The sequence below is a fragment of the Kogia breviceps genome, chromosome 18 (genome assembly GCF_026419965.1).
Source record: "Kogia breviceps isolate mKogBre1 chromosome 18, mKogBre1 haplotype 1, whole genome shotgun sequence".
NCBI classification, from domain to species: domain Eukaryota; kingdom Metazoa; phylum Chordata; class Mammalia; order Artiodactyla; family Physeteridae; genus Kogia; species Kogia breviceps.
Genome location: NC_081327.1, coordinates 6,848,343 through 6,864,684, shown reverse-complemented (window position 1 = coordinate 6,864,684; position 16,342 = coordinate 6,848,343). Strand labels below are relative to the sequence as shown.

General features: G+C 56.7%; 2 protein-coding genes across 3 annotated transcripts; both read right to left on the bottom strand.

Moving 5' to 3' along the window:
- Positions 1–2: 2 nt before the first annotated feature.
- DBP (D-box binding PAR bZIP transcription factor) lies at positions 3–5,422 on the bottom strand. The gene is made up of 4 exons (XM_059045778.2): positions 5,199–5,422; positions 3,889–4,299; positions 2,076–2,287; positions 3–499 (listed from the first exon to the last, which is right to left on the bottom strand). The coding sequence occupies exons 1-4, from the start codon at positions 5,335–5,337 to the stop codon at positions 284–286; spliced, it is 978 nt and encodes a 325-aa protein (XP_058901761.1). The 5' UTR covers positions 5,338–5,422; the 3' UTR covers positions 3–283.
- Positions 5,423–6,346: 924 nt separating this feature from the next.
- CA11 (carbonic anhydrase 11) lies at positions 6,347–13,168 on the bottom strand. 2 transcript variants are annotated; one of them, XM_059045776.2, is made up of 9 exons: positions 11,462–13,168; positions 11,301–11,375; positions 10,401–10,543; positions 8,474–8,659; positions 8,147–8,242; positions 7,915–7,987; positions 7,656–7,810; positions 7,233–7,398; positions 6,347–6,475 (listed from the first exon to the last, which is right to left on the bottom strand). In XM_059045776.2, exons 1-9 carry the CDS (start codon positions 11,526–11,528, stop codon positions 6,450–6,452), a joined length of 987 nt encoding a protein of 328 aa, XP_058901759.1. In that variant the 5' UTR covers positions 11,529–13,168; the 3' UTR covers positions 6,347–6,449. The 2 variants fall into 2 exon arrangements, with proteins under 2 accessions (XP_058901759.1, XP_066875821.1); XM_067019720.1 differs by lacking the exon at positions 6,347–6,475 and adding an exon at positions 6,940–7,070 and having other exon boundaries at positions 11,462–12,291.
- Between the last annotated feature and the right edge of the window lie 3,174 nt (positions 13,169–16,342).

Genomic DNA, 16,342 nt, shown 5'->3' with positions numbered 1-16,342 from the left:
TCTGGGGTTCTCAAGATTTATTCAGGATCGTGTTAACGGAGGCGGTGGGAGGATGGGGTCCCCGACGTGCCGGGGGGCACACACTGAGGACCTTCCCCGCCCCCGCGAGGGAGCGGGGAGGCTCACTTTTTCTTAAAAATATAAATGTATTTATCTGCATCATCACATCCCTGGGGCACCCAGCTGGCCGCCCGTGGGCCACAGGGCGGGGAGGGAAGAGGGCGTCAGGGCGCAAGTCTGAGCGAGGCGGAGGAGAGCTCCGCCTGTTGGGGAGGGGGCGGCCTCACAGGGCTCCGTGCTGGGCCTGGTAGCGGGACAGCACGGCGCGGTAGTGGGACAGCTCCTGGCGCACGGCCACCACCTCCTGCCGTAGCAGGGCGTTCTCCTTCTCCAGGAAGGCCGCCCGCACCGATATCTGGTTCTCCTTGAGCCTCCGGGCGTCGCGGGACCGCTTGGCTGCCTCGTTATTCTTGTACCGCCGGCTCCAATACTTCTCGTCCTGGATGGGTGGGAAAGCACTGAGGTCCAGAGGGGCCCCGGCCCAGCGAGAGAAGGGAGGAACAGCTTTGCTTCTGACTTCAAGGACCAGAGTGCACCTAAGAAACCGCCCCCCCCGGGGGTGGGCTGCTTCTCACCCAGGAGTGGGGCCTAAAGGATAGCCGATCTCCCCTGAAAGGGCACCCAAGGGTCTGGACTTCTAGGGCCCCGGTTGCTATGGACAGCAGGCCCCTAGCAACAGCTAAGGCATGAGATAGCCTCCCACCCCAAGCAACTGAGCTTCAAGTCTCCACTGTGCAGAGCAGGCCCAAGCTCTTCTCACTTGCCAAAAGGCCTGCAGTTAGCTCCTGGTTTGCTAAGGATTCTTGTTCCCTAGCAACAAGACCTTCAGGGTCTGAAGACTTCTCCCATTAAAAAGCACTGCCCTATACATCACCTTTCCAGATCCTGGTTGCTAAGGAAAGCCTAGGTTCCCTAGTGATGGGGTTTGGTGTCCCATAAAATCCTCTCAGAGCTGGGCCCTTTTGACCTTGCTGCCAAGGCCCCTCCTCAGCAAACAAAAGTGAGGTGTAAGTGGTCCCAATGACCACAGCCAGTCTCTGACCCACTGGCTTTGAATAGAGGCCAGGGAGCTGCCTCCTCCCCAACAGTCCCTGGTTGCAAAGGGGTCTAGCCTGGGACCTCCCCACACCATCATGTTTAGAGTTCTCCAGTCCTGGAATTTGGCTGTGGAGGAGGACCACTCCTTAGTACAAGGACCACCCAGAGCTCTGAAAGATGCCCCTCCACCCCCATGTCATTAAAGCCTAGTCCCTGCTTGCTACGGTAAACCCACTCCCTAGCAACAGGGCCTCACGGCAAGAGAAACCACTGGTCTAGATTTGGTTTACAGGCCAGTACTCACTGCTTCAAGTAGTTGTGTCTTACACAAGAACATGCCGGAGACTTGTGAGACAAGCCCAGGTACTTCTTGTTAGGAAGAACCCAGGACTGACAAAGACAGAATGCTAGAGAGATGCAGTCACTACCCAAAGCACCCCAAATCAGAATGTGGCCCTGGCCGCTAATGAGAACCTGAGGCCTCTTAACAGTGAGTCCAGAAAACAAGGCCTAGAGGGGCTGGCAAAATCTTCATCCTAGGCAGATGCAGTTGCCCTGAAGGATGCCCCAGATCAGAGATTAAAGGACCAACCCCTGCCTAGTTGGCTGCTCAGAAGAAACAAGCTGATATCACATTCCTAAAGGATGCTACCCTTAGCATCTGGGCCTGGTAGAGCCTGAAGCCTGCCCCAAGGAGGGTGTTGGGTCCAACCGATAGACGCTCCAAGCCTGTAAAACTGCTCCCAGCAGTGCTGGCTGAGTCTGAATCCCACAATGATACGGTTTTCACAAATCTCAAGCCCAAACCTCTGTCCCTGTGCAGCCCCTGGCCAAGAAGGACTGGTCCTTGGCTGTAGGTTAGGAGAATGTGAGAGCTAATCCCAAGTGAGAAACCCAGGTCTGACTAAAGAGAGGGCCATCCCTGGCTGTGGAGCCAGCACCCACGAAGCCTGTGTCCTACACCCAGCAATGCTCACCTTCTGCTCCTCTGGCACCTGGATCTTCCGCGCCTTCTTCATGATTGGCTGGGGCTTAAGTTCCTCCTCTGAGAAGCGATGTCTCCGAGGGTCAAAGGTCTCATGGCCGGGAATGCTTGACAGGGCTAAATCAGCTGGGTCAGGTTCAAAGGTCATCAGCACCTCCACCGTGTCTGGGTCCACTGGGCTGGGTGTGTCGCGAGAGGTCAGGCCTTGGGGAAATAGAATGTGCCGCCTGAGTGTGTATTTATTTTGGGGAGGGGGTTCCCAGAGGCTACCCCCTGCTCAGGTATCATATCCAGCACAAGGAAGGGCCTTATGGGGTTTAACATAAAGCCCGCCAGGGATCAACCTCCCTAATATAAATTATGAAGGTTCCTTAAGCCACAAAGATGCTTAGAAATCATGAAACCAGCTCCACTTTTACACACAGGAAAACTGAGGCCCAATCATACGTGACTTGCTCTAAGTAGCACAGGAACCTGAATTATTGCTTCTAAAACCTCAGGACTTCAGAGTTACAGTGTTAGCTTCCTTCCCTATAGCCCTACCCTTCTTAACTGAATCCCCAACCAAAGCCTAGACCCCCGGCTATTTAATGCACCTAAAAGACCTCGTTAGCTCCTTAAGAGCTACTAAGTCCATAGAGTTAGGGACGAGAAGCATAAAGGGCTCTGAGGTTCCAGGTTGGTTCAAGAGTAAGAGCGGCCTGTACCTTTAAGAGAGAGCCAGCTGGGGCCAACTGAGGACACAGGTTCAGGGCCGAGTCACGTGCTGGCGCCTGCTTTCCCGCCCCGCCCCCCTGCCGCCACGGGCACCCTCATGTTCCCCAGTCCCGCCCCCTCCCGCGTGACCGCGCGTGCGCGAAGCACGAAGCACTGAGGAGGGAGGAGAGGACTCACGTGGCGCGGGAATGTGCGACTGGGAAGGGGAGGGCCCTGGTCCTGCCCGGAGGTCGGACCAGGAGCAGGTGTGTCCAGGAATCCCAGACCTGCAGTCCGCCCCTGGCTACCCCAAGGTACCCGAGGGAGCACACCTTTCTTCTTGCTCCCTGGGGTCTCCCAGCTTGAACCTCTCAACCGCCAAGGATCCAGACCCCTCTGCTCTCTAGGGAACACTCGAGAACCGACCCCCTTGATATTCTCAGGCCCCAAACGTCCTCGCCACTAGGATATACACGATTCTGGGACCCCAGGCCCCTCCCCCAGGAATATAGAAAGCTCGGTCCTTGCCCCAGTGGAAGATCCAGGATGAAGGTCCCTTCTGAAGGACTCCAGGACCCGGGGTGCCAGCCCCTCTCCACTGGGGGTGGGGGGGTGCCGAGGAGGCAGGGCTGCCAGTCCCTTTTGTCCTGGGAAAACAGAAGTCTGTGCCCGGCCCTCGTCTTCCTCCCTCGTTGAGGGCCTAGGATTTCCGGTCCTACCCCAGTTCCACCGCTTCCGGGTCCAGATTCTGGGGGCAGTCCACTCCCCAGTAAATAACTCCAGTGTTCTGGGATCCCAATCCCTACTCCTCGAGTATCCAGAGCCTTTGTCCTCACGTCCCACGTAAAAATTCACACGACCTCACCACTGGGCAGGCTTCCTGCAACTTGGGGTCCCAAGTCCCTCATCTATAGATCCACGATACGCAGTCCCTGATCCATTAGGGGACACAGAATCCGGACTTCTCTCCCGACATCTCCCGATTAGGGGACCCGGAATTCGGGCATGCAGCCCCAGTCCCACCGTCCTGACCCCCAGGTTTTCACAGCCCCGCCCTCTGAGTCCAAGCCCCGCCCAGCCAGGGCCCTGCCCCGCCCCAGCCGTCGCACCTGCGCGGTGGCCGCCGGCGGCCCCGAGGGCAGCCCGGGCGGGGGCGTGCCCGGGCGAGGAGCGAGGGGAAGCCGAGCCACAGGAGCCGGGCCCTGGGGAGGGTGCAGGTGTGCGCACGGGCGAGGGCGCTGGCGACGGGCCACCGGGGGGCGGCGGGCTGGGAGGGAGCCCATGCTCCAGCAGGAAGGCGTCCAGGTCCACGTACTCCACGTCGCCGAACGGCAGCGTCCGCTCCCACAGTAGCGGCGCCAAGAGACCCGGGCCGGGCGCAGCCCCCGGGCGTCCCCGTGGGGACCCGCCGCCCACTACCGCCCCAGCTGAGGCATCCGCCGGTCCCGCTGGCTCCAGGCCCGGCCCGGGGACCGTGGCTGCCGGCGGGGCCGCCTTGCGTTCCTTTTCCTTCAGCAGACCTGCGGGCCAGGGAAAGAGCGGGCAGGGTGGGGAGGAGGAGGAAGACGGAGATGAAGAAGTGACTCCGAGAGGAGAGAGACACGAGGAACGAGGGGATGGAGCCCCACACCGCAGAGATCCAGAGAGAGGGGGGACAGAAGGGAAGTGGGGGAGAGACCCGGGAGGGAGGGCAAAGACCCAGAGAGAGATGGGGACAGAGGCTCAGAGAGGGAGAGAGACCCAGAGAGAAAAGACAGAGACGGGGGCGGCGGACCGAGAAAGGGATAAAGAGAGGAAGAGAGACTCAGAAAGAGGGGAGGACAGGAACGCAAAAAGAGAGATGAGGACAGAGACCCAGGAAGGGATAGAGACACAGAAGGGGGATGGAAGTTCAGACAGAGGTAGGTGGAGGGTTGGGCAAGAGAGATTTAAAAAATGACAGCTCTGTTAATTCCTCTGTAATCTACAACCCCCCCCCTACTCTCTGCGCACTGTACCCCCTCCTCCCTGCCCCCACACTCTAAGGGGCAGGAAGGGCCTCTATTCCTGGGGCACATTCCTCATCCCTAGACTCCATGTGACCCCAGGAGGCCCCGCCCAAGCCCGTGTAACAACCGTGTGAGCATCCGACACACCCCCCTCCCTTCTCCCTGGACCCCAGGGGTCCAGACTCTCGGAACCAAAAGGAAGAGGGGGCTGGGGCCTAGAGTCTTGAGTCCTGGGAGTGGACAGGCAATGAGAACCGGTACTTTTGGGTCCTGGGTGCTGAGGGATCTAGGGGCCTAAACACCTAAGTACAATATTTGGGTAGATAAAGGTTGGGAGGATGGACTCTTGGAACGTAGGAGGTAGCTGTGGACCCTCCCGGCACTAAGGGAGTAGGGTGTCTGAGTTGGGCGAGATGGGGGCTAGAACTCACAGCTGGCTGGCTCTTTGGGCTTGCTGGTCCCCTGCAGAAGGCTCCGCAGCCCAAGCAGCGCTCCCCCGCCAGGGGGGGCCCCGGTCGGGCTGCCCAGCAGCAGGGGGGCCGGAGTCCTGTCGCTCACGGGCCGCGCCATCGCCCGGCACCTGCCCGCAGGCTCACGGGTTCATGGAGAGGCGAACAGCTGGCTTGCCAGTCAGCAGCACACTCCTGTGGTTCGGGCGAGTGTCTGCCCAGGGGCGGGCGAGCGTAGCTTGCAAGCCTCCAGTATCCAGAACACTGCAAATCCTAGGAGCGACGGGGATTTGCAGTCCTCGGTGCAGAAACGTGCAACTCAAGAGGGTCCCAGGAGACCATACAGTCTGCGTGAGGGGCTGATCAAATCAGGCGGCCGGCTCTTTGCAACCGAGGGTTCAAGGGGACACACGGCGCTCCTTCTACAAGGTGGGCGAGCCTGGCTCTTGCAAAATCTGCAGCCCTCTCCAAGGAAGGAGCTTTGCAATCTGCACCAAGAGGTGTGCGCTGAGGGCCGGGGAGAGGGCAGGAGGAGGCGGCTGCCTTGAGGCGTGGCCAAAGCAAACTTCTTTCGCGGAAAAAAAAAAAAAAAGCCAAACCAAAACACCCGACGCCACAGAGCGCACCCCTCCTCTCGTCCCCCGCCCGACTCCGGCCTTGCACCCCAGCCGCGTGCCTCCCTCCGGCTGAAAGCGCGGGCCAATGGCGTCTTGACCCCTCGAGACGCACAGCCAATGGGACCCCTCGATCCGCCAAGTGCTGGGAGTGCGAGAGAGGGTCTCAGTGCGTGAAGTTACCTTGCCTTTTGGAGGGAGGCGGGACCCTGACCTACATTCACCCAATGGGAGACGGCACTGGGGGCGGGACCGTGACCCAGTTTGGGCCAATGAGGCAGACGGGAGGGGGAAGCACATGGCTTTGCGCGTGCTGCCTGACGGGGAGGGTGGGTAAAGGGGTGGGAGGGGAGAAGAGCCGCTTAAAGGAGCCGCGAATCCAAATGACTGGGGAAACAGGAAGCCAAAAAACCGAGTATTGGGGTTTAGGAAGAGGGAGATTGGTTTCTAGAAGAAGGCTGCTATTCTTTAATACCCAAATATTTCCCCGCCGCCCCTAGAATCAGACCACTGAGATACAGGAAGAATTCTGTCCCTTTAATAGCTTTGTTTTGGGGGTGACTCCCCTCCCCTTGCGGGGAGGCTTGGGAAAGGCAGGCGCAATCCTCGACGGGGAGTCTCAGCGACCATGGGGGGTACCATCCACTGTAAGATGACACGGGTGGGGGACGTTAGTTTAAGGCACGATAGGATGGACCCTGAAGGGAGCATGCAGAGGGCGGGATGGGGGGGTGGGCCGCCGGGGGCTCTACCACAGGGAGGGCTGCGAAGGGGGAACCGGAATGTACCAGGTTGAGAAGCTGGGGAAAATGGTCAGTTATACTGCACTGGGCTGAACCATAGGGAGGCAGCAGGAGGGTGGAATAGGGACATCCGGTTTCAGCATTAGGTGGAACTACGTGAAGGTATTCATGGGGGGGGGCGGGTATGGGCTGTACCATGTTGAGAAGCCAGAGAGGTAGACGTTAGATCACTGGGCTGAACCACGAGGAGGCAGTGGGGGGGAAGGGGACTGTACCATGCTGTTTCTCAGTAAGGGAGGTGGGTTGTACCACATGAAAACAGGGAAAAGGATTCGGGCTGTACCATTTCGGAAAGCCATAGTGATAGGCACCACGGACCAGTACTTGATCGTACCATAAGGAAACCAGGGGGCTCGGGTTATACACCAAGTTGCAAGCAGCGAAGAAGACAAATCATGGACCAGCAATGGTCTCTGACCGGGAGGAGGGCTGTACCACTTTGACACAAAGGGGGAAGGGAGAAAGAGCGAGCGAGAGCTCAAGAGGCTGGATCATACGGAGTAGCAGAGGGGGGTAGGACTGTATCATATTGAGACACCAAGGGGAGACACATAGGCGGGTTAGACCAAGACGTGGAGGGGGTGCAGACTGGATCATACCATGCAGGCGGTAGTTGGGGCCGCGGCAGCGCCTCTCGGGGTGCCGGGGGTCCCTGTTGCCCCTCAAGGCCCTGTGGGCCAAGGGCTGCAGGGGCCGGCCGTTACCGCTGAGGCTCTGGAAGATCTGGGACGGAGGATTCTGGCTCAGGAGTCTCAGGGAGTGCATCTGCCGTGGAAGGGGGGTGGGAAACTGGGAGTGAATAATGAATGGCTCTCGTGACGTCACGCAGGAAGCCCCGCCCCCTGGGGCGGGTGGGCGAGGTCTTGCTCAGCCCCCACCAGACGCTCCAGGGTTGTCAGACTCTCGAATCCCCTCCAGTTCCCTGTCAACCGGGGGTAGGAGGGTAGGTGAGGCAAGGGGACACCCAGGCCAAGGAACGGGTTGGGGGTGGCAGCGAGGGGGCAGTGGGCTGCCAGGGTCACCTGGAGGGAGGTGATATTTAGGGCCCGGTCAATGAGGATCCAGGTGACAGTCTCCGAGCAGGGTGGGGTGCTGAGAGAGCCCTGATAGGTGATGAAGCCAAAGGATTCAGGGAACAGGAGCTCCAGGCTCAGGTCTTGAAGAAAGTAGGCATCATCTGTGGGAATGTCAGGTCAGAGTGAAGAGGGGTGCCCCTGCTGAACTCCCCTATGTGCACACCCCACCTCCACCCTCTCCACCCTCCAATGCCCAGGGACTTACTCTTGTAGGAGATGCGGGTGATGGTGTCACGGTTAAGGAGGCGGCTAAGGAATGGGTTTGAGCTACCAGCCACCTGTGTGGAGGTATGAGGTGAGGAGATAGGAACCCAGAAGTCCAAGCCCCCAACCCCTTCCTCCCCTAGGACCCTGGAGTCTGGGCCTTCCAGCATCATCCCTCTTCTCAGACCCCAGGTTCCAACCCCTCCCTCCCTCGGAATCTTGTCTGGGCTCACATTGACAAAGAGGCTGAGAATGGCCAGGCCATTGGGGCCCCGGGAGGCGGTGCTGAGGTTCCCGTAGAGTTCTTGGTTGAAGTGGATGAGCTGCACCTGCGAGGGGAGCACAGAGAGTGGGGTCCCCTGGCAGACAGGGGGGACAGAATGGGCAATGGGTGCAGCTCTGGGCCTTTGGGGTCCCAAGTCAGGTTAAGGATTAGCGTTCAGGGTTGGGGGGCTAGTTCTGTGGAGGAGGATGGGATGAGGCATTAAGAGGAGGGTGAGGTGGGAGGAATTGGGTCGACTCAGGGTGAAGGTCGAGGGTCAGAGGGTAGCAGGCATCACCTCAGCAGAGAAACCCTGGTGGTTGATCTGGTGTTCAGAGCCAGCTCCATCACGTGCTCCAAATAGCAGCCGCAGTTCACTGAGTCGGTGGCTATAAAGGAGGGGCCCCCCAGACACATTGACCACAGGCCGGGGCGCAGGCAGGAAGGAGACATGGCGACCGGTGTTGTACAGGGTTCCCCGGAGCTGTGGGAAAGGTGGAGGCCTTCATAGGGATGCAGAGAGAAGACCTTTTTCCCTACTGTTTTCCATTCGTACATTTCCCTCTGCCAACAAACATTTAATCATTCAGCATAGTCTGAACACTAATGTCTTTCCAGACTCTGGGCTGGTCCATGGTAGGTGCTCAATAGTGGTGAATTTAATTAACAAATATTTATTGAGCTGCTACTATGTGCCATGGATGCCGAGAAGAGAGCAATCAGCAAGTAGACAAAAATTCTGGGCCTCATGGAGCTTCTGCTCCAGTGGAGGAGAGACAGACAATAAATTCTGAATCATATAAGTAAATGCTTAGTTAATTACATCCTGTGCTCACGCTGGGGAGAACTGGGAGTTCTGATAAAGTATAATAGGAAACCCAGGGAATTCCTTGGCAGTCTAGTGGTTAGGACTCTGCGCTTTCACTGTCAGGGTTTGGGTTCAATCCCTGCTCAGGGAACTGAGATCCTGCAAGCAGCACAGCCACAAAACACGGGGGGCACCCATAGATTGGGATGGGGGTGGGGTGTCAAGAAAGGCTTCCATGAGGAAGTGACATTTGAATGGAGACCTGAAGGATGAGGAGGGGTTCGTTGCAAGGAGCAGGGAGAAGGGCATTCCAGAAGGGAGAACAGTCAGTGCAAAGCCCTGAGATGGCCTATTTTAGTGACAGTGAAGAAGCCAGTGGGACCAGAGCCCAGTGAGCAAAGGAGAGAGTGGTGATGGGAGCCAGATGGTGCGCAGCCTTGTGGGCAATGATGGGGTATTTTGTATTTTTATTTAAATAACTGAATGTATATAACACACTTGGCACAGTGCCAGGCCCATGCTAAGTACTGTGTAAGCGTGTGCTGTTATGACTTGTCCTAATAGAAGGATTTTGAGTAGGAGAGAATGGTATGATCTGGTTTGTGTTTTTAAACATCTCTCTAGCTGTGGGATGGAGAATGGATTGCAGGAGGCAGAGAAGCAGGCCAGCAAGGAAGCTATGGCACCAGTCCAGGTGCAAGATGATGGTGGGAGCAGTGGAGGGACAAGAAGTGAAATGCTGTTTAGCAAGGAGACTAGAAAGGACATTGAGGGAGGAAATGGGATGGGGAATAGCTCTGAGACTTTTGGCTGAGTGAAAGGTAGTGCCACCTCTTATAAGAAATGGTATCGCGGGACTTCCCTGGTGGTCCAGTGGTTAAGACCCTGCACTTCCAGTGCAGGGGGTGCAGGTTCGATCCCTGGTCGGGGAAGCAAGAACCCATATGCCACGGGGTGCAGCCAAAAAAAAAAAAAAAAGAAATGGTATTGCAAAGCGGGCAAGAGCATGGATTCTGCCTAGGTTTGATTCCCAGCCATGGCACTCTCTAGCTGTTTGACCTCAGGTAATTAACTTAACCTCTCTGTGCCTCAGTTTCTGCATCCATAAAATAAGGATAATAATTGTACCTATTTCATGGGGTTGTTGTGAACATTAGAGGATTTATCAAGTTTGAAAACAGTGCCTGGCACACTGAGTCTGTTTTAGCACTGATTCTAAGAGATGGGAAGACTAGGAGCCATGTTTGAGGAGGGAACAATTGGTGATCCACTGTGGAGTGTAAGTAGCCTCCTCTCCACCCACAGTGTGGTAGGCCTCCTTCCCCAAGGCTAGCCTCCCAACTCAAAGCCCTACCCCCCACCTCCACTCAGGCCCAGCCCCAGTGGATTCGGTAACCCCGCCCCCCAGACCCCTTACCTTCTCTCCCCCTGTGCTGAGTCTCAGCGGGGGCAGAAAGGGGTCATAAAGGACCCTCTTCAGCTCCACATCCACGGGGCTCTGTCGCTTCCCCACAGCACACAGACTCCAGGCTGCGTTCACCAGGCCCCAGAAGGGAGGCCCTGGGAGCAGGGGTGGGGCAGGGAGGAAAGGGAGTCAGAAATATGGACTGGATCCCTAGGCTGGGATCTGCTGGGAAGGCTGTGGTCTGGACTCCTTGGATCCCAGGAGACAAAGGGCTGGGTATCTAGACTCCTGGCTTTGAGGGAGGAGGGGGCTGGGATCCAGAATCCTGGGTCCTAGAAGAATCTTGGAGGAGTTTCCTAAGGACCGCCCCGCCCCCCCCCCAACACCTCCAAGTCTCTTTGATCAAACCTATCTTAAATTGTCATTGGGGAAGGAACTACAACTCCCAGCAGGCCCTGAGACTGCCAGCCTACCCATCCAGGGCCTGCCTGCCCCAGAGCCCATGGGAATTGTAGTTCTTTTGGTCTCCCTTGTCCCACAGCCGGATAATGAATGTAGTGGGGAGAAGGAATTGCAAGAGAGGGCTGGACGAGGTGGGCAACGGATCCACTGATCCTCTGGTTCTCAGAAGGAGCCAGGACCTACCTGCCTCTTTCCCAGGAAACACACACACACTTTTCCAGCCCCACACTCCCTTACCTTCCACTCCCTCCCACTCACTACTTGAAATGCGCATGTATAATGTCCCATGCTGAGCTCCTCAGGTTCAGAAGCTGGGCCTCCTGAGGGAGGGAGGAAGGGGATGGAACTCCTGCGTCCTGGGGGGTGCGGGGGCGGGAAGGAGAGAACTCCTGGGTCTCAGGAAGAAAGCGCCCGGCAGCCCAGACTCCTGGGTCCCCGCCCTGGCTGCACCTGGCACGAAGTTTCCCTGGAGATTATCCTTGTAGCTCCACCAGTCCTCGGGGTCAGGTGCGGGTCCGATGTGAGCTGGAGAGAGAGCAGCCTGAACCCCTCTCCTTGGCACCCCTCCCCCACCCCAGTCAGGGGCTCCTGCCCCAACTCCCAGGCCTTACCTGCCGCCCCCAGTGCGGCCCAGAGTAGCAGCGCTCGAGGGGCGTTCAGACGAGCTGCACCCCCCATCCCCGGGAGGCCTCGGGGCGACCCCTTCCCAATGCCCTGGTCCGCCCTCTCTCAGCTTCTTCCTCTCTTTGTGGAACCCCGACCCCCCCGGACTTCCAGCCTTCCTCTCCTACCCACAGGGAGTCCCAGTTCCCCAGTTACTGAGGCAGCCGGGGACTGAGACGCCCCCACGCCCCTACTCCGCTCTCCTCTCCTCCCTGTCTATGCCTCCGCTTCCTCTCCTCTTTTCCCGAGCCCTCCTTCTCCCTCTACCTCGCGATCTTCCTACTCCTCTCTCTGCCTTCTGTTTCTCCCTCGGGTTCCCTCTGGGTTTCTTATCCACACCCCCCTGTTCGTTCTCTTTTCATTACGCTCTCCCAAGCCACCTAACTCCATACCTCCATCCTGCTTCTCTCACCTCCTCCTCCTCCCGCCTCTCTCCCTTCTCTGCTCCTGCCTCTCGCTTCTCGCTTCTCGCTTCTCCCCTTCTCCTCCTCCCCCACTCTCCCTCTCCCTCTCCCCTCCTCCTCCTCTCCTGCCTCTTCAGTTTCTCCGTCTCTCTCTTCTCTCTCCTCCCTTCCTCCCTCCCCCCCACCTCTTCTCTCTCTTGCTGTTATTTAATTTTTCTCTCGTTGTTTGGGGGTGGGGGGAGCTCTCACAGCAGAGAACCCTCCTCCTCGGGCTGGCGTGGGTGTGTGTGTGGGGGGTGCCCCAGGGGCAGGATGGAGGGGTCGTTGGGGGGATGGTCCCCAGCTCCCAGCCGCTCTGGGTCCATGGGGGCGGGGGTGGCCCGGACACCTGGGGCCCAAGAGCTGGCAGTTCCCATCCTCCGCAGAAGGGGGAAGGGGGGCGCTTAAGGTGGAGCTGGGAGAGTCTTCCGATGTCTTCCCGCTCCGGGCCGCTGGCCCCGGAGGATCCGGCTTCTCCCAGCTCGCGGGGACCCAGGTTGGAACCTGCGTCAGTGCCTGCAGCCCCCCGCCCAATGCATCACTCGGGCCTCTGCCAGGGGCTCCCTTAACCCGCCTGGGGGATCCCCTGGGAGACTGGCTCGCGATGTGGGCGGCTGACCAGGAGGGGGAGGCAGAGACTTGGAGAGGGAGAGAGAGGGAGGCTGGAGGAGCCGGGAAGGCAGAGAAGAGAGAGCAGAGGTGAGGTCAGGGAACAGTGGAGGCTTGAGAAGGGAAGGGGAGCTGAGATGGGTACGGAGAGCCGTGGTGGAGGGAGATGCAGGGTAGAGATGAGAGGGCAGGCTGGGGTGGTTGGGGGTTTGCTGGGGGAGGTGGCGGCGGCAGGAGAGAGAGAGGCAGAGAGACTTCCATACATTGAATGAAAGAGATACAGAAACAAATACACACCGAGAAGAGCGAGAGATACAGAGGGAGGGAGACCCCCCCAGAATGACAGGGAAAAAGTACAAAAGGAGACAGATGCAGATGGAGGCAGAGAAAGAGATACAGAGACCCACAGAGAGACAGATGTAGACACACAAACTTGGAGACAGAAGCAGAGAGACCTAGAGAGAGAGAGAGAGAGAGACAGAGAGTCCCACATATCAGGTTAAAGATGGAAGAGCAAGATGCCAGGCAGGAGGTGTGTGGGGAGAGACAGAAACAGAGAAAGAGATCTAAAGACAGAGCGATAGAGAAACACACACCCAGAGCAAGGGGCAGAGAGAGGAGGAGACAGAGAACGAGGCAGACACACGTGCACATCTATAAAGAGAGGCACTCATGCAGAGGAAGAGGTACAGAGACCAACAGATGGACAAAGACAGAGAGGCCCAGATAGGGGGAGAGAGTCCCAGAAACAGGTCAGCTGACATGAAGGATGAGACTAAAGAGGATTCAGAAACACCAAGGCATTCAGGGATAGAGAATTGGAGATGAACATTCAAGGACCTGTGACGGAGGGAGGTGGAGACACGCAGGAGAGTCAGAAATGGAGAGAGACAGAGAAAACACGAGAAAGAAAGGTATATTCATTATCCTTTGTCACATAACAAATTATCTTAAAACTCAGTGGCTTAAAGCTACAAATGTTTATTATCTCGTGGTTTCTGAGGGGTAGGAATTTTGGAGCAGTTTAGTTGGGTGGCTCTGGCTCAGATAACAACAGAGAACTCAGAGTCTCTCATGAAGGTGCAGTAAGCTATTGGCCAGGGCTGCAGTCATCTGAAGGCTTGACTGGGGCTGGAAGATTACTTCCAAGCTCACCTACATGGTGCTTGGCAAGAGGCCTCAGCTGCTGACCAGGTGAGCCCCTCCATAAGGCTGCTTGAGTGTCCTCACAACATGGCCGCTGGCTTCCCCCTCAGAGCGAGTGATTGGAGAGAGAGAGAGAGGGAAAGAGAGAGAGAGAGAGAGCGCGCGAGAGCAGTGTCTTATATGACCTATGTGTCAAAAGTCACACACCATCCCTTTTTTTTTTTTTTTTTTTTTGGCTGCATTGCCTAGCCTGCAGGATCCCAGTTCCCTGACCAGGGCTTGAACCCAGGCCCCAGCAGAAAGCGCCGAGTCCTAACCACTGAACCGCCAGGGAATTCCTGACACCATCACTTCTTTATTCTATTCATTGGAGGTGAATCACTAAGTCTAGCCCACATTCAAAGGGAAAGAGATTAAGCTCCTCCTCTTGAACAGAGGGGTATCAAAGAATGTGGGCTTATTTTATTTTATTATTATTTTAAAAATACATTTATTTTATTTATTTATTTTTTTGGTGATACGCGGGCCTCTCACTGTTGTGGCCTCTCCTGTTGCGGAGCACCGGCTCCAGCCGCTCCGCGGCATGTGGGATCTTCCCAGACCGGGGCACGAACCCGTGTTCCCTGCATTGGCAGGCGGACTCTCAACCACTGCGCCACCAGAGAAGCCCTATTTATTTATTTTTGGCTGCGTTGGGTCTTCATTGTTGTGCACGGGCTTTCTCTAGTTGAGGCGAGCGGGGGCTACTCTTTGTTGTGGTGCGTGGGCTCCTCATTGCTGTGGCTTCTCTTGTTGGGGATCACGGGCTCTAGGCACACGGGCTTCAGTAGTTGTGGCTCATGGGCTCTAGAGCATGGGCTCAGTAGTTATGGTGCACGGGCTTCATTGCTCCATGGCATGTGGGATCTTCCTGATCAGGGCTCGAACCCATGTCCCCTGCATTGCTAGGCGGATTCTTAACCACTGTGCCACCAGGGAAGCCTGTGTGGGCTTATTTTAAAACCATCACAGGTGGGGAGAGGAAGAGAGAGAGGAATGGAGAGAGACAGACTCTTAAAGGCCCCGTGAGGCTTAGAGGTTGGTGAGACACTTATTCACAAAGGCAGGAATGTGTCAAGAGAGACTCTTGAAGACAGAGGGAGCTGCGGAGACAGGGAAAAGAGTCAAGACAAAGGAAACCAAAACAGTAGTAGTAATAATAATAATTACAGTAATAGCAGCCAGCACATAAAGCACCTACTACATACCAGGCAAAGTTCTGAGCACTTTCTGTGAACTGACTCATGTAATCATCACAGCCTCTCTGAAAGAGAAGATGTTATTATCCCATTTTACAGATGAGCAAGCCAAGTCTCAAAGGGCTTGCCCAGAGTTATACAAGAAGGAAGCAAAGAAGGATGGAGAGGGCTTCCCTGGTGGCGCAGTGGTTGAGGGTCCGCCTGCCAATGCAGGGGTCGCGGGTTCGTGCCCCGGTCCGGGAAGATCCCACATGCCGCGAAGCGGCTGGGCCCGTGAGCCATGGCCGCTGCGCCTGCGCGTCCGGAGCCTGTGCTCCACAATGGGAGAGGCCACAACAGTGAGAGGCCCGCGTACCACAGGAAAAAAAAAAAAAATAGAGAGAGTCCCCACATGCCCCGGCTACTCCCTATCCCTAGCCTCATTTCTCCTCTCTTACCACACCGGGCCCTCTGGCCTCCGGACCTTTGCACAAACTGTAACTTCTAACTTGGCCTTTCTTTCTACCTCCTCTGCTGGGCAAATTCGTGCTCAGCTCATATGCATTTCAGGAGTCTGCTCTTCCAGGAAGCCATCAGTGATGCTGTGGAGGGCAGGGGCCTCTTCTGAGTTCTGGAAGCCACCTGTGCTACTTCCATTATAGCAGCAAGACAGACTGGGCTCAATGCCCAGAGGCGGGAGGGAATGGCCAGGCCGGAGGTGGGTCCCAGATGTGAATTTCACGCCTATTTGTCTCAGGCACTGGGAACAAAGTTTAGGTCAAAAAGAACATATGCGGCTCGCCCCCACTCCTCGCTTTTGTCTCCTACGTCCCCAACCCCTGCGTAGGAGGCAGCAGGGCCAGGACTCTCCAGGCCCAGGTGGTTCCCACAGCCCCTCTTGGCCTCCTCGCCCCTCCTTCCCTGCTCTTAACTCCCTGGGGGAGCCTGGGAAAAATCCTCCCGATCTGTGTTCTCACCTTCTGGGTTCGCCTCTCCTGGGGGATGTGTGGCCACCAGTGTTTAAATAATAAAAACAAACTCCAATGGCTCTTACTCTGTGCCAGACACTGTTCTAAGCCCATTACCTACACATGTTAATTCATTGAATCCTTATAATATGCCCTGTGGGTTACTACCTATTATCATCACCACCCCCGTTTCACAAATGAGAAAACTGAGGGACGGAGAGGGATTTGAACCCAGGCAGTCTGGCTCCAGAATCCATGCACTTCATGAAAATCGTCTCTAGAGCAGTGCCGTCCAATAGAAGTCTCTGTGATGATGGAAATGTTCTTTATCTGCTCTGTCGGATATGTTATCCACCCACCACCGATGTGGCAGTGCCTACTGATTGGATAGCTCAGCTCTGGAGAACTAAGTTTGAATGCCGGCTACTTGCCAGCTACTTGTGTGA

Bases quoted from the DNA above. Each gene is read 5' to 3' on its own strand.
- DBP (XM_059045778.2), bottom strand. From the start codon at position 5,337: ATGGCGCGGCCCGTGAGCGACAGGACTCCGGCCCCCCTGCTGCTGGGC. The intron at 2,288-3,888 runs GTGCGACGGCTG...TATTTCCCCAAG, and splicing joins CGCCGGCGGCCACCGCGCAG to GCCTGACCTCTCGCGACACA. The intron at 500-2,075 runs GTGAGCATTGCT...CCACCCATCCAG, and splicing joins AGGTGCCAGAGGAGCAGAAG to GACGAGAAGTATTGGAGCCG.
- CA11 (XM_067019720.1), bottom strand. From the start codon at position 11,528: ATGGGGGGTGCAGCTCGTCTGAACGCCCCTCGAGCGCTGCTACTCTGG. The intron at 11,376-11,461 runs GTAAGGCCTGGG...CTCTCTCTCCAG, and splicing joins GGCCGCACTGGGGGCGGCAG to CTCACATCGGACCCGCACCT. The intron at 8,660-10,400 runs GTAAGGGGTCTG...CCTTTCCCACAG, and splicing joins TCAGCACAGGGGGAGAGAAG to CTCCGGGGAACCCTGTACAA.